Source organism: Triturus cristatus, chromosome 11, assembly GCF_964204655.1.
Source record: "Triturus cristatus chromosome 11, aTriCri1.1, whole genome shotgun sequence".
NCBI lineage: Eukaryota > Metazoa > Chordata > Amphibia > Caudata > Salamandridae > Triturus > Triturus cristatus.
Genome location: NC_140594.1, coordinates 946,200,719 through 946,218,682, shown reverse-complemented (window position 1 = coordinate 946,218,682; position 17,964 = coordinate 946,200,719). Strand labels below are relative to the sequence as shown.

The window sequence follows — 17,964 nt, the reverse complement described above, 5'->3', positions numbered from 1 at the left end:
GATTCTCTTGAAAGTTTGCTCACATTCACGTGACCAATGAAATGAAACATTCTTTTTTGTCACGTCTCTCAACAGAGCACTTACTGTGGCTAAGTCTTGGATGTACCTAGAACAGTAACTGGCCATCCCAAGGAATGAACGTAACGTGGAAACATGTTGTGGGGGGACTAGTAGTGGACTATGCTTGCACTGTAGCTGGATTGGGTATCATACCCCAGTCAGAAAAGCTAAGGCCAAAGAATTTTAGCTTTGGCTTATAGAACTCCCTTTTATTTGCATTCAAAGTCAAACCTGCATCTGCAAGTAAACTACACACTTGTGTGAAAGCTTTATCCTGCTCCTTCTGTATAGCTCTGAAAAACAATGTTAAAAACGCATTCATGACAGGCTGTAAGATACGTCGAATGACATTTTGAAACCGCTCTTCAACTGAAATCACATGAAACGTCGTCTTTTGTTTCATAATAGACCAATATGTGAAGAAAAGGTTGTAATGTACCGGAAGCTTTCCTCGAGTTTCAAATGATGATATCCTTTGTTCAAATCAAGGCGAGAGAAGACCTTCGCACCATTCAGTTGGGTTATTATGTCTGCAATGTGCAGACCAGGATGATGTTCTCGTTCAATTGCCTTGTTTGCTCAACGCATATCTAATGCAGATGCGTTCAGCTCCTTCTCTGTCCTTTTTGGGCACTCCCACTATGAGAGAAACCAATGGTGATGGTCCAGTGAAACGTTTAATTATATCATGCTTGAGCAATTATTTAAGTTCTTTATCAATGGCTTCCTGTAAATGAAATGCAGTTCATCTGTTTCATTGAGCAACAGTATGGACTCCCTCATTAATGTGTAACTGTACTTTCATAGTCTTGATGTTCCTAACCCATGAAACAATGAAGGGAACTGACTTATTATTTTGTGATGAGCATTTATGTTCTAGTTCACGGATATCAGTCCCATATCAGCAACTGTGCTGAAAGTGAGTAAACTGGCACTTTACGCCATATTTTGAAGTACATGAATGCGAGTTTGTACTTTCATTTTCTTGTATCTCATTGTTGCTTCAAATGAACCTTGACTTTTTAATGACATTGATTCAGCCCATGTATACACTTTAGTTTTTAATGGCGTAAGCCGTGGCAATTGAGATAGTTTATTGTATTTATCCCCTTGCATTATGTTTATTGATGCATCACTGTCGATAACAAAATTTATAACGCAACCGTTTAATTTTAGTGTAATCTTCTAACAGTGTTTAAATGACTTTGGGTCTCTTTCATGTCGGCTTTTCTTTGCCTTGCATTTTTCTTCACAGCGGCCAGTCCATCATGTGCATGTTTTTCTGGGGTAAACATCCACATTGAAAAACCATCATCTTCACTTTCACTTGATGTTGATACTGAAAAACTTTTTTATGACTGATACTGAACAACTTTTTTATGATGATTTGAATGACGGCCGACATAGTTTGGTGTAGCTTTACCTCAAAGGGTGTGGTCGCATGGCCATTTGAGAGTGCATCGAACTTCGCTTCTGAAGCATTGGGCGGTCATTGTGTTTTTTGGCACCGTGATGCACTTACTTTTCTCTTCACCTTGCAAACCATTACAAACTGCTCCTCCTTCCCACAGCCTTTGCAAACCTGTCCAGTGGTGGGACAGTTACCTTCATATGGAAACGATAATCCACACCTGAAGCACAACTTATTTTTCCATGGAGCCATCACTTTGTCCTTCTGCCTTGTGCTTTGCCTTACTTTTCATGTTAAGGACTGACTTACTTTGGGTACTTCCAGCCTCCATGTCAGTAGCTTGTCAATGGTCCCTCTGTTCAGCTCTGGCAGCTGTTGGAACTCGCTGCAGACCACGTTTCTCTCAGCATTCGTTGTCTGAATTAATCTGCCATGCACCCATCAATCACTCTAAGATGAATGGCTCCCTCATTAAATTTGTTGAACATTTAGGGTCCGAGTCACAAAAGTAATCTGAGACCAGTCTAAATTTACAACTTTTGGTATTCACAGAAATCACTTACGACTCTATCTTTATGTCTGCACTTGGGCCTGAATTTCCGCACCTGTGCGTAATCTCTGCCTCTGGACAGAAATTTCTGCACTTGTGTCTGAATTTCCGCACACGGGCGGGAATCTCTGCTTCCCGCATTTGGGCCGGATGAACATTTTCCTCAATGCTAAACACCTGTCCAAATGCTTACCATTCCCCCACCTGCGTCTGAGTAAGTGAATTGACACCAACAGCAAGACCAGCACCACAAACCACATAAAAGCAGCACACATTCAAGAACCGGTTTGGCCACAGAGTTCCTGTTTTCCTGCTCTGTGCATCACTTCTGGAAAATGCACCAACCAAGGAGGAAGAACAATTTCACAGGTGAGGAGACTACCATGTTTTTGGAGTTTATTGTGAGGCAACACAAACCGTTACATGGTCTCCCCCACCCCCCTTACTGCACCAGTGGCACACAGAAGGCAGCTCTATGCCAGCATTTAGCCAGTGCTGTCACAGCATTGGGGGAGGATGTACGCACAGTCTGTGACATCAAGAAGTGGCAGGACGAAAAGAGGTGGGTAAAGTAGAAGTACGCCAGGTTTGAGTTGGCCAGAATTCTCCCTGGCCCACGATCAGGAACCCGCATCCGTCTCACCACACTTGAGGAGAATGTTCTCACTACATTCCACCCCCACATGCTGCATGGGCTTCCTGTGAGTGATGTTTGCAACGTGGTACCAGGTAAATGTGATGACAAGAACAAGTATATAAAATGACTGTGTTGCACCCCCATTGTGATTAAGGAAGTTGTCCAAAGTTTTTCTAAAAAAATGTATAGTCAGTCAGAGGCTCATGTATTTCCCTCTGTATGTTGCACCACCAGTCCCAGAATCCTTTGGATTAGAAATGGCAAATCCGATTCCCACTATTGAAAACATGGTCCCAGTACTGCTGCTGCATATACCGAACAGTCCCCCTTCCACTTATCCAGACACAGCCGGATCAGTCAAGAACGTCAGGGGGAATTGTGCGGTGCAGAAGAAAATCTACAGACAACTGATAGGGATTTGTTTTTAAAAACCTCCAAAAATAACTCTCGTTGTGCTTGCCGCATCACCGAGCACAAGGTCAGAGAATCCTTATTCTAAGACACTTCTTTCCACTATTTCGTTGTCTTTTTCCCACCCTGCCCCGCCATTACACCCCCAATGCCCCACTGCTCCTACCTGCACCAGCAGCGGCAGTACTTCACTACACTATTAGCATGCAGAAGATATGAGGAAATGTCAGACAAGTTACCCTTCCTTGCACATTTTCGATTTTGTTACTTTTCTCTCTTCTCACCAATTGACACATTCAGCCAGAGTACAGAAGACCACAGTAGCAGAGTTCCCTGCATTTTCCGGGAGGAAACATCATCCAGAGCAAGGCATACCTCCCTCACTAACTGGTAAGTCAAACTGGTCAGGAGATGGTCAGAATGCATACATTGCAAGCAGCCAACAGAGGAACATGCAAGGCCTGAATCTCAAAGGTAACCGGGGGTGAATATCTAACTTTATAACTATTGGCATTCTTAAAGGACATTTAACTTTAGCAAATGACATTTGAGAATAGCGAAAGACAAAAAATAAGTTATTTAGGCTCATCATAGCTTTGTGATTTAGGAACATTACATGTATTCCATCAACAGTTCCAGAACTGTGGACTCATTCCTGGAATAGAGTGCTACAACAAGTCAAAATGGAGTCTCAACTATATTGTAATTGTTTTTGTACACACAATCTAGAAATCCAATGTTAATAAATATAACAATGATGAACAATAAGTGAGATTCAACTGTCCAGAGTATTGAGAATGCGTCCATTGTCTAATTATGTGGTTTTTTTCAATACATGAAATTGTCCAGTCAACCCAGCTGGTTATATTTTTTAACATCGGATGGCATGTTTTTTGGCCATAAACAAAAAACGATAGTGGACCTTACTTTAGGAATTGTTGAAGTGTCAATTTTATAGACGTTGCTTCTAGGCAGTGGAGCCATTATAAGTTGAATGTGTGATCACTCCTGATATTTAGCCCCATTGACTTCTGCTATAAGGTTGGCTGTGACGTCTCTTCGGGGACCACACACTGGGCAGGTGCGGGGCCATGGTTACCAAACCCAAGAATAATGTACCTGAATGCTCATGCTCATGAAATGTGTCTTTAATCTCCACTGCATGTTGTATGTGTTCCACATCCCTGTTGTCCTTCACAACATGTCTACATATGGCATTTAACCGCATACCAGATCACGGTGGCTAGTGAACGGATGACACAAAATGTATGCAGAATGGACACAAACAGTATATAGTGTCATATGAAATGTACTAGACACAACTAGATTGTAATTCCATGATATGAAAACTCTCTTGCAAAATATCAATGGACAAATCCTATTGAAACTGGTATGGAGGAGGGTCGCACTGATGCCAGCTGTGTACTTTTGGGATGGATGTATGGGCTGCTATGGTGAATCTTGAGGAAGTGAAATATTCAAATCTTTTGGCTGAAAAGCACAACCCAAATCCAGTGTAGGTGGTAACCACCAAAGCTTCTAAACTTGCCCACAATGTGGGATCCTAGTCAAATGTTGCATTCTGCTTGCCTCCTCTTCTACTGTATTCACCTATATAAGTGAGTGTATAATATATGAGGTTAGGATGCCTGCTGTACAAGACATCATTCATTGTCAGCTAAGTACTGCCTAGATGATGTAAATGTATTATGGGAACAGAGGACACTCAAGGATGGACATAACAAATTTGTGATCTCTCAGTCCAAAATGAGCTTTGTGACTTTGTGTGGAAGCACTAATAAGTCACAAAATGTACCTGACTATTGCACATCTCACACATGAACTCTGCAATGCAATGTTTGATCTGATTTGCAAGTGTGAAACTGGTCAGCCTGGTGATGTACACTCCTTTCAACTTGTCAACAGACAACACCATACTCATGAGGCATGATGGACGTAATGGTGAATGTGTAATCAATGTAATGCGGAGGCGTCCTGATTATTTATCCCCTTCCTTCAAATATCAGTAACCTTCTCATACACGTTTGTCTGATGTCATCTCATTGATGTCAGTGCTGTGTGGAGGGAACAGCTGACAACTTCTGCATGTGAGCAGGGGCCCACGTGTAAATTCCATGAGGTGAACATGCTGCACATTGGCCAGAAATATCATATCAATGGTCTTTGAGAATGACCTATATATGTTAGCTCATTGCTATCATCTGGTGTACTGAAATATGGAGATGTATGTCTCATCACAGCTGCTGACAGGATGACCCCAGTACTGCGTACAACACCATCCCGGGGAATGCAAGATATCCTGGCGGCAACAGTGAAACTCTCTCGCAGCTGTCAATCCGGTAAGTGTGGTGTGAAGTTTCCCTATCTTAGATTCCAAAACATGACCAAGATCTAAATCCCCTTCTGCATAGAATCTGCGATCTGTGTTTACAAAGATACATACATACCATTTCATTTTTATAAGTGTCACATGTGCCTTTTTGTAAATTAGTAATGCAGATCATTGAGTATGGTGTCACTTCCTTCTCCAGCTGCTGGATCAGGGACCGCTTCATCAACAACACCTATGTGGAGCCAGGTTCAGCAGCTGACATCAGGGGGGATCGCAAAGGGAAACAAAGCTGTGGCTGGAGCTGGTGAGTTTGCTTGTGCATTGTACATCTCTGTTCAACACCTCAGTGCTATGGTGTGAGCTGTCACATGTAGGGGTACCCAAACCAGGTCACATGTGCTTCATCTGTTAATGCAATGTACAGTAGAACCGACCCTTGTGTTGCACCACAACTTATACTAGGCCAATTACTTATCCTGTTGCAACATCTGTGTTCCAGGTGATGATGAGGAGGATGGACCTTCCACCAGTGTTGGGCGACAGGCAATAAAAGGGGAAAATCCACTGCTCCTCCAGGCAGTAATGTCAGCTGCAAGTACTGCACAAGAGGAGGAGCATGAAGTACCTGAGGAGGCTGAAGAATTTGACGGTGAAGACTATCTGTCCATCCTCTCAGAGGATGACAATTCAGATTCCATAGCCAGACAATTTCCCACATCAGCCAAATTTGGCAAGGCCTCGCACCCTCCACCCAGCAAAGTGCCTCAGCCTCCACAAAAAAAGATTGCCTGTCCTCAGCATAGAGCTAAAAAGCCACAGCTCACACGCATCCCAACACATACATCACTCCCTCACCTCCCTCACATCCAGCACAGATGTGGTGGTTCCCCCACAAACTACTCCTCCCTATACAGTGCATCCCAGGCATTCTCTCCACTATCTGAGGGCCGTACCAACCCTGTTATGGTGCAGGTATCCCCTGGGCACCATTCTCCTGTTTACAGGCTTCCCCCTGCCACCATACCTCCTGCTGTTGGACCTGGCAGTCTCCTCAAATGCCAACCCCTGCAAAGCGTGCCAGCACCTGGCCTTGGTGGCCAGTTGGAGCAGGATGTCTTCCAACAGGCAGATGTGAGGCAGGACATTCGTGTCATAGGGGGTACCCTGTCAGACATGTCTCAGGCCCTGCATGAAATCCGCCAAATCCCTCAGGTGGTGGACAGACTGACCCATGTTTTGGACAGGATGGATAGATCTTGGCAAGACATGTCAAAGAATATCAGAGACATGATCTGCTTTCAAAAGGAAGAGAGTGCAAGACACCATGCCTTGGCCATGAAGAAGATGGAGGGCATGCTTAAAGTGATCGATAGTATCCCTTCACAGTCAAGGCAGGGAGGGGAGCCATCAGATCTGCCTGCAGCACATCACACCCACACACCTGAACCACAAAGTGCACAGGACCACAGCAAGGGTACACACCCACCACCGCCCCCGATCTAGGCACTCCACACTCCCCACCTGCACATCGACCACCACCCCCTGAACAGGCACTCCTTCCCCCCCCACCTGCACATCCACCACCTACCCTGAACAGGCACTACCACCACCTGCACAACCACCCCCTACCAACACAACTGTACAGACACCATCCACCCCTGCACATGGACTTCACCCTGTACAGGCAGATGCACCACACCAACCTGCACCTCGGTGACAACCTAGACATTATCCCTGACAGCAATGCTCACCTCCAAATTTGCAAAATCCCCAGCACGATCCCCATTGATCACATCCAAAAGATTTTGTCCAGAGTAAATGTGTAAATAAAAAGAAAATATAATCACAACCATGTTGCGTTTTATGTCCTAATAGGCAAATGTTTACCAATTGTGGTGGCCTAGAGATGTGAGGATGTATGTGTGTCCGTGACACATGTACAAGTGTAACCCCATCATTGCAAAAAGCTCTCCTGTGCAGAGCAGATAACTCCCAAAATATGTCCATATTTTGCACAAGACATTAACAATGACGTTCAACAAAATAGAAAAATTATGATTCAAAATACCATTTTATGGAAAAAAGTGTGGGAGTAGAAATACAACAGTCCATTTGGAAGGGAGAAAGGAAAACAAATGATGTTCTTAATACAGAAAGAGAAGGGAACTTGGAGTGGGGTGGGGCAACACAAATATAACACGTCTGGGGAACCAGTCTATATACAAGGGGCAAAGTAAATAGTTGTCAAATGAAAATTCTGTCCCAATAGGTCAAGTGTCCTTCTTGTCATCCTCAATTTGCACAATGTCCAGATCCTCTGAGTCTGAGGCGGGCTCCTCGTTTGCCAGTGCAGGACCAGGCACTACATGGGGCTGGGACACATGAGTACGGGGGGGAAACAGTGTTGCCCAATGGACAGGGGGAGACATTGAGGGTGGTGTGGGAGGAAGATTGGGATAAGACCGACAACATGGCTGCACTCAGGAAATTGACACTCGCGGTGTGGGTGGCCATAGCTCATGCATTTTCCTGTTGCATCATGCGCAGCTCTGTACACATCTGCAGATTGATGTGAGAGGCCATGTCTGGCTAACCCTCACATGCCCACATTAATACCTATAGTGCAGCGACAGGAGTAACATGCAGGAAGGGGTTTGGGTGGAACATGAGGGGTGTGATGCCTCGGGTTCAGAGCCTATGTTAGTGTCTGCCTGGCAGCCACAATAACGGGGACTGGTTGCAGGGGATGCAGCTGGAGTCCACGATGGAATGGGCGCCTTTAGAGTTACGGAGGGGCTGATGGCAGGCCCAGTTTGTGTAATGGCCTACCCCTGGGACACCTCACCAAAAGAAAGTTGTGTATGGTCTGGGGTAGAGTAGATCTCCCACCCCACCCCCCTGGCCAGAGGTGTCCAGTTCTTCTCTCCTTCAATGTCCTCAGCCTCCACCCAGAGTCCATAGCATCAGAGGTGTCTTGCTCCTCAGTCCGGGTGGGCACAATCCCCCTGCCTCCTGATGTAGAAGGTCCAGCCTCATCCTCTTCTACCTCACTTGTGGATCGAGGTTGGGGCTGTTGGCACACCAAAGATGTCCTGCTTTGAACCGTGTCCTGCTGTTGGTCCTTTTAGCCAGCTGAGCCCACTGAAATGTAAGACAAATCATGATGTAGTGGTTGTACATGTCAGAACAAGAAACAAACCTAGATGAGCCAAGGGCAGACTTTGTTCTCCTCTGATCACACTATACAGTGGTCAGTGATTAGGAGCTTAAATTATGTGTATGTTCACTGTCATCTCCTGATTTGAGTCAGACATGGGCATCTCACTTGAATTTTGGTGGCTTACACATCTGTACTGACCAACCCTCAGCTTTGACATTCGTGTGATATGTGTGTCCTGTCACTACCACATAGGCAGCTTTCAAACCCAGCCTACAAAAGGAGACCAGAGAGAGTCCAGATGGTATTGGAATGGGCCTGTGATATGGAGTCTCTGCACTTTTACTTCCGGACAAATGTTATCTGCTGTGTAGCATTGTATGAGACAACACAAATGTTGATTGGGGGTCACACATCCATATAGGGTCTGGGGTATTAGGTTTGCTAATTTGTGAATCTAACCTTTTGATATTCACTCACAAAAGCTGACAATCCAGTGCCACATATTTGCTTTGAAGACTGATCAGGTAGTGCTGTACACTGGTAAACAGTAGTGGCTAATTGTTACAGCTACCTGGACTTGAAAAATGACATACAAGCCACTGAAGGTAAGACGTGTCTCACACTTGGCAAAATTGGAAACACTTAATTAAGAGTGAGGTAAGGATCTCAAAGTCTGTCTTGACTCCATGGCACATGATTATCTGTCTTAATTGGAACTCAAACTCACCGAATGTAATGCAAGTCACAGCATCCATTACCCATTGGCCTCTCATACACACACTGGACAGTGCCTGTACCATTCCTCATCCAATGCACACATCAGTTATGATGCCCTTGATTCACTGTTAGTGGTGCTTGCAGTGCAAATTTCTGTACAAATGCTTCACTCACATCATACTTTGACACAAACTGCATATAAAGCACTTACCAGGTCTCTGCTGCTCATGCTCCAGCTGAGCATGGAGGGTCGGCCAGGCTGCACGCAGGACCCTCCTGTACAGTGGCGAGTGGCTGGGGCGATGCACATGGTGCTGGGAAGACTGGCCCAATAGCTCCTCTGCCTTGTGCTGGGCCCAGCGTTTTAGGTCCTGCCCGTGTTTGCGGCATGCCCGGGCCTTCCGGGAGTATGTGTCCACTGCACTGCAGCACTCCCCAATGTTGGCCCATAGTGTGGCCTGCTCTGCATTACTCAGCTGGTCTTCTGGCCCCCTATATAGCTGAAGATATTTGTTAAACGCCCCCTCAGCTAAAATGTTGAATTCCCTTTCAGTGAAAGGGGGTGCTTTCTCCTCATAACCCTCAGCCATTTTGGGGGTAATTAGGTTGAACTGAGCAGCAGGATGGCAGAGGATCCGATCTGTGAGAGAGGATGACTCATAATGAACACAAAATGGCTGTCAACAACTTCTTGTGATGTATTTCCTGTCTACCACTTCCTGTATGTAATTTCCTGTATGAAAGAATGTGTTCCGATTTGTTTTTGGAGCTTCCGGCCCGAATACATACTCTTCGGATGCGGAGTGTAGGGTCCACATACAAGGCATACGCTCCGCAGACGGAGAGCACGCATCTGTGCTGGCAGTTGCGAAAACAGACCGGAACTCATTCTTTCATACAGGAAATGACATACAGGAAGTAGTAGACAGAAAATTCATCACAGGAAGTTGATGACAGACATTTTGCGTTCATTCCGATTCATCCACCATCACAAATCAAATCCTCTGCCATACTGTTCTGTTGCAGAGAAACCTGAAATGACAGTGTAAGAGAAAATCATAGACCTGAAACAAAAGGTAGAACAGACCATTAAATGAGATTTGGGCTGGGACAGGGGGGTGGGCTGGCACAGCATCACATCCCAGGATAGTTTTCTCCTCCTTTGCATTATGGTACATGTAGTCCATATTTAGTGCTCAACACAGGAGTTGTCTGTTGTGTTACAGTAAATTTGGGGGAAGCAGTGCTCCGTATCCCAGACATAGTGCCAGATTCACCCAGAACATCATCACAAACGTTGGAGGCCCATCATTTGTGGGGGGAGTCAAATCTGTTGAGGGCAAAAACTCAACAATGCAATAGTTATGCCCTTTTGTGATTCAGACACCCATTCTCAAAAGGTCCGGGAAGGTCTCTCTGAACATATACATCTTAACCACCGAGTCAATAGATTTCTTAGTGGCATCCACTATACTGATTGCTAACATCAGCACATGACCTGATGAACAGTCAATCTTTTCACTCCTGTCAACAGCTGGGGTTTACATACAGTTAGTGTGTCTTGCAAAGTAGTCTCAGGATGGAATTTTTGGACAGAGTTGTAATTATCCAACTTTCATCATTGACATAACAGGTTTCTCATGTGAATAAAAATGGCAACCAGCTGATCACAGACTTGCATACCCTGACATCTGTCATGTGCAATGGCCTGGTTGCCCAGATTTAGAGCTAGCCAAGGTACAAGAGGTATGTGTAAGCCATGACTTAAAGCTATGTTGTGCAAAACACAACAAGCTAATATGATCTTACACACGACTTCAGTGGAGTACATCAGCACATCCCCTGTACGGTCAAGACATCTGAATCACGACTTCAACAGACCAAAAGTGCGCTCTATGATGGATTGAGTTCGTATGTGTGCCCTATTGTACCTACGCTGAGGTGCAGTGCTTGGATGTCTGTACAGTGTGAGGAGTTGAGGGGAGAGTGTATACCCAGCATCGCCTGAGGAGGGAAGATGGGGCAATAGATTCAATTTTACCTCTTAAATTTAAACAGAACATGATCTATACATTGGTACATGCAGTGTCTGTTGAAGCCATGTATGTGGCTTGATGATTCTTATTGTACAATGGTTGTTAATGTTAGGTGGCATTCATACATTTCATATACACATATCCCTCATTTTTAGTGCTTGGTACTTACCCAGTAGACACATGTTGCCAAATTCTCCCGCAGCCATCCGCCGGGCAAGAGGTGACGTGGAATACAAAGCTGTCGTGGGTACTGCCTGGAAACACTGCATGCGCAGCAATAAATCTCCCACTGGCATCATAGACACCATGCACATTGATGGAATGCTATTGGTGTCTGTGGCAGAATGTGTGCAAAGCAGCGGGGTGGCTGAAGGGCCACATGGGTAAAAATCAATTGCACCCAGCACACATGGGAAGCGAGAAATTAGATATAAATCCCTAGCTGCCCTCTGCCTTCTGTCCAGTGGATGGGGCATTTGTATGTGGAGGTGGACTCTTGAATTGATGCAGCTCAGTACCTGATGCAAGCACCGCGACTGGCTTTCCTGAGAGTTGGCCACAAGGTCGCTGGAGACCTTTTGGAACGACCGCATCGCAAAGAAATGGAGAGCAAACACCATCTTGAGATATGCTGGAATGGCATGGGAGCAGCAGGTCACAGTTAAGTTCCTACTCCCACTCCCATACCATCTCCAAGATGACTTCTTGAGGGAAACGGTATCTGGCCCTGACATCTTGGCTGGACATCCCAAATAGGTTTATCCTTTGTCTGAATATCCTCTATACTCTCCTCCTCCTCAAGTCTTCTTGCCGCATGGCAAGGGGCAGTGCAACAAACACATTCCGCCACATGTTGGAAGATTTGTGTGTCTGCTCTGCTTTCATATGTGCTGCAGGGCTAGGATTGGCGGTTGGGCTGCAGTGTTTCAGCTGGAGCATGGTGGGGGATGGTAGGCACTTGGACAGGGTATTCCTGACCGGAAGCGGAAATTCTGCCCCGGGTGTGGAAATTCCGGCCCTAGTGTGGACAAAAAGATAGGAGCCGTAAGTGATTTCTGTGAATACCAAAAATCGTAAGTGCCTTATGTGAATACCAAAAATCGTAAATTTAGACTTTTGTCTCAGATTACTTTTGTGAATTGGGCTCCAAGTGTTTGAGCATATACAGTTTCTCAACAATTTTGTCGATCGTTTCAGCAACTTTCTGTTCTTGACTGAAAATGTATCTTTTGTAATCTACATTGGGCATCGCATTAAACTTGAGATTGAAGGCTTATTTGATATTACAGTATGTAATTTCATCAGCTTGCAGTATTTCCTTTGAGTTCCTTTACACCTACACCAGCAAGATTGTTAAAGGTATTTGATAATCTTATCTTTCTTCCAGTGCATCAATGAAATCATCAAATGTCTCTATCCAAACAGTCCATCTGTCACCAATATTCAGCTTTTTTGTGATATTGAATGGTGGTGGTGGTTTCAGGAATGTGGCTGCATTATAACCCTTTGCGGGATTCGCTGATGCTGAGAGTGGAGCTCTCTCAGATACTGGCTTCTGTCTGTTAGGACCTGCTTCCTTGATGCTTCATCAATGTGTAGATTTCTCAGTGAAGCTTTTGTTATCTTCAAATGCTTTACATTAGCTAGAGATGTGCTTTAACTCCACATACGCCAAACATCAATTCTGCGTTTTGACTGCAGCCCACGTGGCATGCACAAGCAGTATGCTGGACTACAGCAAACTCTCTGCTAGAGCACTGTCAATCTTCAAGTTACTCATCCCATCTGTGTTACCAGTTGTTGTGTCCTCCCCAGCTTGGGTACCAGCTAAAAACTACACCCCACGCGGAGCCTAGTATTGCACGTCTTTATTTGTCTGTGTATAACAATGAACTTATCATTCTAAACTTACATTCACTTCACCACGCTCCAACACTTCTACATCACAGTTCTACAGAGTATATCAGGAGCCATATGACACTACAATCTGTACTAAAGGTCAGGACTAGTTGTTGCCACAGAAGTGTGTTGAACCCTGAAGGGGGAAAAAGGAGACTGAGCCTTCCCAGAAACCTTTAAGGTTTGTAGAACAAGTCACAAGCAACTTTGAAAAAAGAGGGCATTTATTGGAAGACAGTGATGACATCCGAGACACAGAGTTGCAAAAAACAGAAGTGTGTATTCCACCAAGACACTGTGGAGCTCAATAAGGAGGGGATGTGGTCTAACGGTTAGAGCTGCTGACTTTAAAGCCGGGAAACCAAGGTTCAAGCCTCTGGGTCAACTCCCCATCCTGTGATTCTGGGCAAATCACATAATCTCCCCATGCCTACCAAAAAAACCCACAAATTAATGAATAAAATGAACGTGTCTTTGTGTAAGGTAACTGGTGCTCATGTAAAGCACTCTCCAATACCTTTGGGTCTGGTTTGTGCTAAATAAATCTGGAACAAAAAATAGGCTCCAAGGGGGAGGCTTGAGAAGGACGCAGGAAAGGAATCAAAGTGGATGGCTCCACAAACGAGTACTGCAGCCTCACAGGCAGTGCTGCCATCATCCACTCAAGACCAATTCCCCTGATGCAAAAGAACAACATGTAGTGAAAGACTAGCAAGTTTGTTCTGCATCTCAGCACAGTTGTTGGCAACAATGAAGTGTCCTAATGTAACAATTGTACAAACTGCCATTTCCACACGTCAGTTAATCTCTTCTACAATGAGCAAGCTTGATGCTGATACTACCAGTGATACTTGGACCTATCCTAGAGAATGGCCTGCCAATCTTTGAGCAGGCCCACTGTTTATCACATTAGCCATTAAGGTAAAGGATTTAAGAAAAAATGCTGACGAGCGGCCGAAATAGAAGTACTCGAGTTTAATAATGGATATAGGCAACAAAATAGAAAAACGACAACTAAACATCACACTTGCAGCAAGCATTCAGAGCCAGTCAACAAAAGCAAAAAAGTTCACCATCTGTGATCGAGAATGGAGGAGGAATTGGGTATCTACTATTTGTGCTGGAATAGCTGGGGTTGGGAAGGAGGAATAATGCAGCGGGTAGCAGAAAAGGTAAAGACTTGCCTACAGCAGAGCAGAAGTCTGGTGCTCACAATACTCCAAGTGGTACTGGTCCATGCTTTCTATGCAGGTCATTGGGTGAGCAGAGCTTGGGGGCGTGGATCACCAATACGAATGTGCATGTCTTGCTGAAACCTAACCCCAAATGTAACATTGGGCTCTTCTACCATGGTCTGCTTGGCTTGGAACATTCTGCTTCCTGTTTGGTTGCTCTGCGAATCTTGTCCGCAGTTTCTGAACGTATCCTAGGGATAGTGCTTCTGGTAGGGAAAACATTTCCAAATTTTAACATGTTTTCCAGAAAAAAAACGTTTGTTATTTTGTACCCAAATGTCCACTGACTCCTGCTTATACAAGCAACATTAGAAAAGTGGCATTTCTTTTATGTCAGAAAAGATTTGGATCATGTCCAGTGAATATTAATGCAATGAAGTCCGAGGCAACCACAAACCACCTGTACTGATGTTGTTATGCACCAGTTTGTATTTCTTAAAACTAAATGGAAACCGTGTAAACACATTTCCTGCTCCTGCCTTGAGGAATGCACTGTTTGCTATGAAAAAGCCTCCGCTGTTAACCTTCCAGGTTGAATCTCTGCTGCTGCTTCTTAATGAGAACTATGCTCCACTCTATGTAGGCCATTATCACTCTGAAGCACCAAAGTGTACAAGAAGCATCATTTAAAAATACAGTTGCATGAATTATGCAAGTTACATGTGCTTTCAAAGTTTGGTCACAATTATTTTCATAGGATGTTACTATAATTGAGTTAAGGTCGCCAAATTCAATTCCAAATGCCAGGAAATGCAATGGTTCATGACCTGCGTAGAGATGGGCCTCAATGTGCATCTTTACACATCCTAATAAAAGTGAGTATTATTTATTCGACCAATAACATGATCATACGCAGCATGTAAAAATCTCATAATACACAATGTTACATAAAAACATTAAGAACAATTTCTTAAAACATAGTTAAAAACAATAGTTTAAAACATAGGTTAGCTCAGCTGCCGAGTCAGCGTTTTAGACAAGGTTACAATTTTACAGATCCGTATATCCGAGATATCAGTTAAAAGGACACTTGTATTAAAACAGTCTGACCTCAACGTTTCTCTCCTTCCCCGCAAGACAACATGCCAGCCACTTGACCTGATTTTTTTTATGTAGGCGTAAATTACAGTGTTATAATATAACTTTCTATCTCTGCCACCAGGCATGAAGCAGGTATCTTGTTATTGTAAAAACAAGCCACTTTGCTGTATCTGACCTGAATATGCGTAAGGCTTCAGAAGGCCGTGCGAGAGTTGCCAAAATGTAGTATGCTGAATGATGACAAAGTCCAAGTAGTATCCAAGAAGGTTTATTTGATTTAGCAGGTTGTATAGAAGTTAATCAGATGTCCAAATGATATCCTAAATAGAGCCTGTAGATTATAATACGAACCCCACCGGGAGCAGCTTCCCTGCTGCTCAGCCCATACACCAACTGACTCAGGCACTCCAACATTCCACATTACATCACACATCCCAACATTCTTACAGCTATCACTCTGGCTGAGCAGCAGGATACCACATAGAGAAAGCAGTCGGCAAGCCGGAATAATCCATGATTTCCTTAGGCTTACATACGTGGGACAGAAGAAAATGAAATGTTCTGTAGTCTCTGGGGAGGAGTGACAGGACGGGCACAAAAGAGATATAGTAACATTTTCCCAAATATTTTCCTTGCATTCAATGGAAGAGTCCCTGTCCTAAGCTGTATGTAAAGTGCTTGTGCCTGAGGGGGTTCAATACTATCCTTATACATGTCGAACTTAAAACAACTTTTAACATTTAAAAAGTGAAGGGTTAAAGTGACTCATGCCCCATCATCGGTACAAGCAGAATCCACAAAATCCCATACCTCTTTTTTTAGCAGAGGGACCATTTTTTTTAATCGACTCTGGGTCCTCCCACATCGCACCCTAACCCAGTCTAAAGTGAGTAGTGTGTTAGGATTCATAGTGACTGTTGGTTCTTTACTTACTGAACATCTAATGCATGACCTCTATTAGTGAGTGAGCAATTATGCCATCCAGGGCGTGATGCACTAAGTTTATCGGATCCTAGAGTGCTCTGCCATCAAACTCTGTAAAGAAAATAAGATCTATAACTTTCACTGTGTTTTTTTTTACTTCTTTCAGTCAATGAAAATGTGGATGAAGATCTGGATGTAGACCACTTCGAAGTAGAGGATCTGGAGGAGGAGGAAATCTCAGGGACTTCAATTCTATATGGACATAGGTGAGGAGGAAGTGAAGGGTGTGAGTATTGTGTGTGTTAAGCGGTTATGATTTTCTATCAAAAGCACCTTAATAGTTCCCTTCATGGCTGAGAGCACACTAAGGAATTATTTGGACAAGTTTTACTCTTGGATCAACATTGTACTTTGTCCTCTTCCTCCTGCAGGAGTCTTTCCCCCCACTTGGGAGCCTTGATAATCTCCTTTCCACAATGAGGAAGATATGAGGGGGGCACTGATGACCCAGGATTTCCATTTCACTTGTTTCGAGCACTCTTGCCCACCCACCATCTCCCCATCACACGCACACAGCTGGCCACTCATCACGTGCATACCTGGGTATGTTTGCCAATGTCCATAAGCAGCAGCCACCCCAGTCTCAGCCCTCTTTCCCCGGATCCCTTACCACTTGGAGAAGCTCGCCCCCTGCTACGGGACTCCACATCTGGTCTCACGTGGACAGATTTGCAGCAGTTCCTACCAGCTGCCCTCTCCGTTGGACACCAGTCCCACTGTACTAATCTCAAAGACACTGCATATCCCCTTCATGCGTGTAAAAATGTACACAACGAAAGCCAGATCTCCCTAGCCCTCGGTCCTCCTCATGTAGAGCGATGATGATATCTGTGCTGAAAAATGAAGCCCTTCCTATGGTCTTTGTCATAATAGAACCTTCATGCCTTCCTATTGCATTTGTCTTGAGTTCGGAATTTACAACCCATTCTATTTGTCACAGGGTTGCTCGAGGCAAAAAAGGCTCTCCTGAGGAGAGGATGTGGCCTAAAGGCTAGAGTGGTCCACCTTGAAGCTGGGGAACAGGGTTCATGTCAATGCAACGACGCTCACCATCCTGTGATTCTGGGCAAATCACTTAATCTCCCCTTGCCTAACAATTATTATTTTTTTTTTAATGAATACGTCCTTGTGTAACGCAACAGATGCTCATGTGGAGCACTCTGATACCCGAAAACTCTAAAAATAAAAAAAATTGAAAAAAGACCCTTCCTACTCAGAGTAAATTTTAAAATGTCTCTATCAGTTATGAGCAGTCAAACTACTTCACAGGTGAGCAAGACCAATGCTACCCGATTAAATGGCCATAGAGCAGAAGAACAAAGGGGCAATGCCATAGCCCCTCACCCAATCCTGGCATTTTTAATTATTTTGTGACTCCATTCGGTCTAACAACAAATATTACTGTGCACAACACACACCGTATTGTAAAGCAGTCCAATGATTTTAGAACTACAGCTATAAACATGCTTT

At 44.3% G+C, this 17,964-nt stretch overlaps 1 protein-coding gene across 1 annotated transcript in view; it reads left to right on the top strand.

Moving 5' to 3' along the window:
- The window catches only part of LOC146785728 (uncharacterized), a 240,133-nt gene extending 223,429 nt beyond the window's left edge, over window positions 1-16,704 (top strand). The window contains exons 5-10 of the mRNA XM_085633098.1: window positions 3,370-3,459; window positions 5,331-5,429; window positions 5,622-5,726; window positions 5,922-6,634; window positions 12,625-12,694; window positions 16,601-16,704. Of these exons, the coding sequence (XP_085489224.1) occupies window positions 3,370-3,459; window positions 5,331-5,429; window positions 5,622-5,726; window positions 5,922-6,634; window positions 12,625-12,694; window positions 16,601-16,704 (1,181 nt within the window). The remainder of the gene's footprint in view (window positions 1-3,369; window positions 3,460-5,330; window positions 5,430-5,621; window positions 5,727-5,921; window positions 6,635-12,624; window positions 12,695-16,600) is intronic.
- Window positions 16,705-17,964: the final 1,260 nt, after the last annotated feature.